Source organism: Trachymyrmex septentrionalis, unplaced genomic scaffold (genome assembly GCF_001594115.1).
Source record: "Trachymyrmex septentrionalis isolate Tsep2-gDNA-1 unplaced genomic scaffold, Tsep1.0 scaffold32, whole genome shotgun sequence".
Taxonomy (NCBI): Eukaryota; Metazoa; Arthropoda; class Insecta; order Hymenoptera; family Formicidae; genus Trachymyrmex; species Trachymyrmex septentrionalis.
The window spans coordinates 2200046-2206614 of NW_017305485.1; the positions used below are offsets into that span (position 1 = coordinate 2200046).

Genomic DNA, 6569 nt, shown 5'->3' on the forward strand with positions numbered 1-6569 from the left:
ATCTAATAAGGAGAGGCTACGCTCTGCTCTCCACCGATTTTGATCAAAATTGCAGCGATGTTAGAGGAACCAAAATATCTGTAAAGCCCCGGTAAAAAATTTTTCATGAATATGCATAAATATGTATAAACATACTTAAACACGCATAAATATTCGCATAATGTATAACTATATATGAAATATGTCCACGTTCATACATCCACACGTTTATACATCCTTTTTTCTTTTATAAAATTACTTTTTAATGTAATAGAAATAATAATAGTAATGTGAAAACATATAAAATAATTAAAGGAATAATTTTCGCATTGTTTGTTTTAGAAAGAAACAAGTTTAGAAAAATGTGAAAAATTTGCTCATACAATAATTATGCATAATTTTATATATAATTATACATAAATAATTTTTTTACATTTCTTCAAACTTAATTTTTTCTAAAGCAAATAGTGCGAAAATTACCTTTTTAATTATTGTTAATGTTTTCACATTACTACTATTATTATTATTTATTACTATTATTATTTCTATTGTACTAAAAAGAATTCAAAAATTGGGAAGAGACAATGGCCGATATACATAGTGAGTCACAGTCGGATCTCTTACATTTATAAAGTACAGTCTTAAGATGTCATGAATCAATCAGAGGATCGCATTAGCGACTTAGGACATTACTTAAGACGGTCTTAAAATAAGAACTGACTATGAATACCGACCAAATAAATAAGTTAAATCTTGGTTAAGACTTAACCGTGAGTTGTGGAACTGGGCCTTAGATCAGCAATCACCATTTGTCGGCATAAAAGTTACCTTGCTGTTTGAGGCTTTACAGGCAAGAGGCTTTACCAGCAAACGAGAATGGATTAAAATGGATTGAAATTTTTTTCTATCCGAATGCGCGCGAATTTTAAATAGCGAATACTTTTTTGCATTTAATTGGATACAATTGGATTTAATTAAATTCAATTATTATAAACAATTGGATAGAAAAACTGCATTTTTTATTCAAAATTTTGAATTGGACAGTATTCACAATGTATAGAAAAAGCTAATATTATTTTTGAATTGCATAGAGATATGCTCTATGCAATTCATATAAATGAATAAAAATGCATTCAGGACTGAAAAGCATTCATTTTAACATTAGTGAATCAATATATTTCTGAAAATCTGAATCCATTTTAATTCATTTCAATCCATTCTTGTTTGCTGGGTTTGATCGAAATCGGAGAAGAACAGAGCGTAACCTCTCCTTGTAAGTATTATATATGTAGTATATAAATTCCCATTGAATTATGTAAGCATTTAAGATACAGCTTAATTAATATCCGATTTTTAATTAATTTTATCATTATCATCTAGGCTTGTATTAATTACATAATAATTTAATATTAATTATGTAATAATGTAGCTAAATGTAAGTTTTTTTGTGAATATACGAACTCGGAGCTGAAGAAGACTAAACTGAATAATTATTATGTAATTATTAAATAATTTCACAATAACATATTGGATTTCATTTTGGACATTTGTGGACATTTCCAATTAACAGCCATATTCTTTTCTTGTGTTCATTTTTGATTGGTGGTTTCTCTTCCATGGAAATGCTGCATTTCTTTTCATTGTGAATATAACTAATGCGGTCGCCATTTTGCTGTCTATCGGCGTGTGTCGTGCGTGATGATGGTGATATTAGGTAGGTTTTGATGGTTCGGACAAATTGACAACTCTTGGAATAATCTCATCTTCGAGAAGACGTGAGTCATGGCGGAATATTTAGCATCTATCTTCGGTACTGAGAAGGATAAGTAAGGAAAACTCATTTTGCAGAATTGTAAATGAATGGAAACTTATCCTAACCTACACTTTTCTTTTTTTTCTTTTCAGAGTAAACTGCTCTTTTTACTTCAAAATCGGCGCCTGCCGTCACGGCGATCGCTGTTCGCGTATCCACAATAAACCTACATTCAGTCAGGTATTAAATAATTTACTTAATCTAATTTAAATCGGTAATTAATTTTTTACTATTTAAATGTGTCTATACAACATGGTAAGAATCAATCCTCATTCAATTATCTTTCAAACGTTTAATTGTTGATACATATTCTTTATGATTAATATTCATCTTATATTGCTTCACTCACAATTTTCAACTTTCTAATTAATGAATTAAAACTGAGATGTAAATTTATAAATCATAATATAACAACTGGAATAGCAACCTTGCTTATTTGCCATCATTTTAAATCATATTAAAATGTCATCAAAGACATCATATTTTTGTCATCATTTTGATGTTAATGAATGACACTTAATAATGGATGCTTACACATGATACACTTATGATACAAGTTGACACAAATATTCTATCTTTGTCATTCTCTGAATGTCAGGAAGGAGAATAGAATAATACTTGTGTCGACTTGTGTTATCAAATGCAAAACATAATATCATCTTATTACTTGAGAATTGAGATCAAGTTTAGAACTGATTAAAAATCAATGTTCTTATATAACATTCTTAAACATTTAATATATTGAAACAAATTAATTCTTTTCCAGACATGCCTGCTTCAAAATCTGTATGTGAATCCCCAAAATTCTGCCAAAAGTGCAGATGGCTCCCATTGTGAGTACATCATAATTCTACAATGATAATTATACATATTTTGTCAATTTGATACATATTTTTGTTAAATTCTTTTCCAAATAAAGAAATGGTATGATTTATTCTTGTTCCAGTGGTCGCAAATGTATCAGACGAAGAAATGCAAGAGCATTATGATAACTTCTTTGAAGATGTCTTTGTTGAGTGCGAAGACAAGTACGGCGAAATCGAGGAGATGAATGTGTGCGACAATCTCGGCGATCACTTGGTAGGTAATGTTTACATCAAATTTCGTAGAGAGGAAGACGCGGAGAGAGCTGTGAATGACTTGAACAATCGCTGGTTTGGTGGTCGACCAGTATATGCCGAACTTTCACCAGTGACGGATTTCAGAGAGGCTTGTTGTCGTCAATATGAAATGGGGTAATCTTAACATTATTTTCTCCTGGTTTTGTAAAGCACATGATGTATTTTACCTTTATTTATTCGATGAACAACAAAGATAAAATGATATATCATGTGCTTCACAGATCGCATTTTAAATAGAATCTATTCATGCAAATGTCTAATGATGAATGAAATCGGTTATCTCATATCTTGTTTTTTTTTTCGTTTTAGAGAATGCACACGTTCCGGATTCTGTAACTTTATGCACCTGAAGCCCATCTCGCGTGAGCTGCGCCGCTACTTGTACAGTCGCAAGAAGAGCGGCAGGGGACGATCTAGATCGCGTTCGCGTTCACGCGGCCGAGATCGCAAGCGGCGATCACGATCGCGCGACAGACGATCAAGATCTAAAGATCGTCGGAAAAGGGACGACAAAGGTAGGGACGGCCGATCTGGAAGATACTAATTATAGAAAATGATTCTTCATTCCAACTGATCTAACATTATTTAACGGACGGACTTGATACAATGGATCTATCTTGTGCGTGTTCCAGATGAAAAGTATCTATATACACATATATCTTATATATTATATATTTATACGTGTAATCAATAGAATTAGTGCTCTTCAACATTATATCATTTGTTAATAATTTAATGACTCCGAATTAATTGAAGGATGTCTTTTTCGCGCAATGAAAAATGACAGACACAAATAAAATATAAGCATAGAAATATATATTTTTTATTTCGTGTTATATTTTCATATAAATTATCGAACTTAAACATATACCGTGAAAAACGATGCACGTAGTTTGGTGGATATTTACGAATACAACAAAAAATTTACGTATGCTTTGCAAAGATATCCTGAACCTTCTGTGCAAAGAGCATCGATATAATCATACATACACATCATTATTAAATTATTTCCTTTCAAAAAACTGATGATAATGCTTCTTTTTGTCGGATAGTTACCTAAATTTATTAAAATTAAAATTGCATTTTTGAAATCATTTTTATATTTTTTCATTTTCTCGCGAATATCATTACGTCAGTAAAAATGTAGACCGTATGATATATTAAAAAATAATTCCAAATTGTATCTATCGTACAAAAAAGAAGCCTAATATGGGACATAATGACAATTGCCGTAAGGCTCAAATAGATGGTGAAAGTTTATTGACAAAAAATGGGTGATCAAGCAATCTAAAGTTTAAACGCTAAACAATTTAAAATAATTCACCTTTCTCCTCTTATTTTTCTTTATAAAAAGATATTAGATTGTATACAAGAAAACTACCAACAGATGGGTACAGCCACAAGAATATTATATGCAGCTGTAAAGTAAAATCTTTTTTTATGAAAGAATATATACTTTGTAGGATTTAAACAAATTGTCCAAAGTTCGCTTAATTTAATGCAGGCTGGTGCATAGGTATGTGTACTTATGCCTGTCAATATCGCCCGTATAAAATTATGATATGCGAATAATTATGATCGGTGATGTAATGAGAGATGCACGCAGTAATAACTTTTTTATTCTAATTCGATATTAAATCTATCCACAATTATATTGCTTCTTGCTCGAAATTTCAAATATCGCCGAAGTCGTTCCAAGCCGTTCGATGCGCGAGCAGACGTCGCAACATTTTCATAAATATCACATCGGGATGCAGTAACAGCATTTCGGTATACTTTTCTTTGTACAATTTCCTTCTCTCGCGTATCTTCGATTTTCTTCCCATATCCGTTATTGAAAAAAAAAGCATCCCGTTAATCTTCCCGATTATACCTCGTCGATATAAAAAGAAAAACGATACCGAATCATACAATAAAGATTGCGTGATATATTTACGGATTTCATAATATACGTTACACACGCGTAACTTCTTTATCTCTCTCATCATTAACTATCAACAAGTCTTCAGCATTATACATAGTGTAAAATTTCTATATTACCAAGATGATACAATTGAGTCCGACGGAAAAAGATGCATCTTCATGGTTTATTCCCATCTGAATTTCTCCAAAATATACTGTATACAATATTTTAATTGTACTTATATATATTTATATATATACAGTCTCGTGTATATGTGTGCACGTGTGTAAGTGTATATGTATATAGTGTGTATTATGCGAGCGCACTCTATTTTTCTTGATGGAACAAGAAATTGAGCAGTGCGCGACACAGTCTAACTTGTTATCTTAGAAGGTACACATTATCTTTTTTTTTTTATTTTTTTTCCTTTCTTACTTAACTCTTTATTTGCCCTCTCGTGTTTTACGATAATATAGTGCTCCATTTTTTTTTTAAGAAATTCGTATCTAAGCACAGAGGTATTATTCTTCCATTAATTCTCTTAAGACAGTGTCCATGTCTCGTGTAATGACATCACTTGTACGCGTCGTAAAAATATTTACATTGTTCAGATTAATAATTAATGGTTACGATACTTTAGTAGTAGTGTTCAGCGGGAGATATACGAGATCAATGTTTAGGGGGGCTAATCGGCGTAGACAATGAACTGTTGATTGTCCACATCTGCAACTTCAACTTGGACAAATTGAGGCTGTGTAAGTTGGATTTGTTGTACTTGTCTCCCAATTGCGTTCCGAGATCTGAAATTATGAAAATCAAGATCTAATCAGATATTTAAGTTCCCCTTTTTTCTACTTTACACATTGATCTTCTGAATTTAAGCAATTGATATCTTTAATATCTTAAAATGCAACTTAACATCGCTTTACAAACATTAACAATTATTGTCTAAATCGTCTATTATTCTTTAATATGATAGTTTTTAAAATATTTTCACATTCGTCTTTTCTGCTTTCATCTCAAATTCGAAGTACAACAAAGAAGCGAAACTTACTTGGCCTTCGCGTGAGTTAATATATGTGACTTGAGGTTCGTTGATTGCGCAAACTTTTTACTGCATCCGTCGAATGGACATACATATGGCCGATCACCGGTGTGGATCCTCACGTGGGTACGAAGATTGAAATCCAAACTAAACCTCTTGCCGCATCCTTCAAATGTGCACTGAAATGGTTTTTCACCTGTATGCACCAACTGATGTCGTTTTAGCTTCGAACTCTCAACAAAAGCTTTGCCACATTCCGCACACACGTGGACCCGTGGACCATGTGTATGCAAATGTTTACGCATCGCACTGTTATCTCGAAACATCTTCGTGCATCCTTTGTGAGGGCATGCGATCGTTCGCTCGACACCGTCCATCACCGGCGGTTTGCGCACCTTCAGCTTATGGCCGGGTCGTGCAAACTCAGCAAGTTGCTTCGGATCCGACAGATCCAAACCAGGCATACCGTCTGACATCGAACTATTCGAATTGAACTTTGCATTGGACTTGCCCGTCATGTATTCCGTGTAGTCCGGATCCGGTTCTGGATTTGAACCTTCATCTGGAACATCCACATCCAGGTCAGGCGCTAATAGGATGTTACCTTTAACAGCAACAAACGGAGAGCGGTCCCAAAAAAGCTACGGTACTTTTTGAATTTTTTGCTAACTATATGATATATAAATTTAATAATATATCATATAGTTT

General features: G+C 32.8%; 2 protein-coding genes across 3 annotated transcripts in view; one reads left to right on the forward strand and one right to left on the reverse strand.

The window, feature by feature from the left end:
• Positions 1-1650: 1650 nt before the first annotated feature.
• On the forward strand, positions 1651-3714 carry LOC108750016 (splicing factor U2af 38 kDa subunit-like). The gene is made up of 5 exons (XM_018489182.1): positions 1651-1805; positions 1885-1972; positions 2559-2625; positions 2739-3027; positions 3223-3714. The coding sequence occupies exons 1-5, from the start codon at positions 1762-1764 to the stop codon at positions 3455-3457; spliced, it is 723 nt and encodes a 240-aa protein (XP_018344684.1). The 5' UTR covers positions 1651-1761; the 3' UTR covers positions 3458-3714.
• Positions 3715-4233: 519 nt separating this feature from the next.
• Positions 4234-6569, reverse strand: part of LOC108750014 (transcriptional repressor protein YY1-like) — a 5164-nt gene continuing 2828 nt past the window's right edge. Inside the window, exons 2-3 of one of the 2 annotated variants that reach the window (XM_018489181.1) lie at positions 5871-6423; positions 4234-5616 (exon numbers count right to left, since the gene is read on the reverse strand). In XM_018489181.1, the coding sequence (XP_018344683.1) occupies positions 5502-5616; positions 5871-6423 (668 nt within the window). In that variant the 3' untranslated portion in view covers positions 4234-5501. Of the gene's footprint in view, positions 5617-5870; positions 6466-6569 lie in introns of both variants that reach the window. The other variant, XM_018489180.1, reaches the window with a different exon arrangement.

Coding starts and splice junctions, on each gene's coding strand:
- LOC108750016 (XM_018489182.1), top strand. CDS start 1,762: ATGGCGGAATATTTAGCATCTATCTTCGGTACTGAGAAGGATAA. Junction 2,626..2,738: donor AAGTGCAGATGGCTCCCATT/GTGAGTACATCA, acceptor TTCTTGTTCCAG/TGGTCGCAAATGTATCAGAC. Junction 3,028..3,222: donor TGTCGTCAATATGAAATGGG/GTAATCTTAACA, acceptor TTTTCGTTTTAG/AGAATGCACACGTTCCGGAT.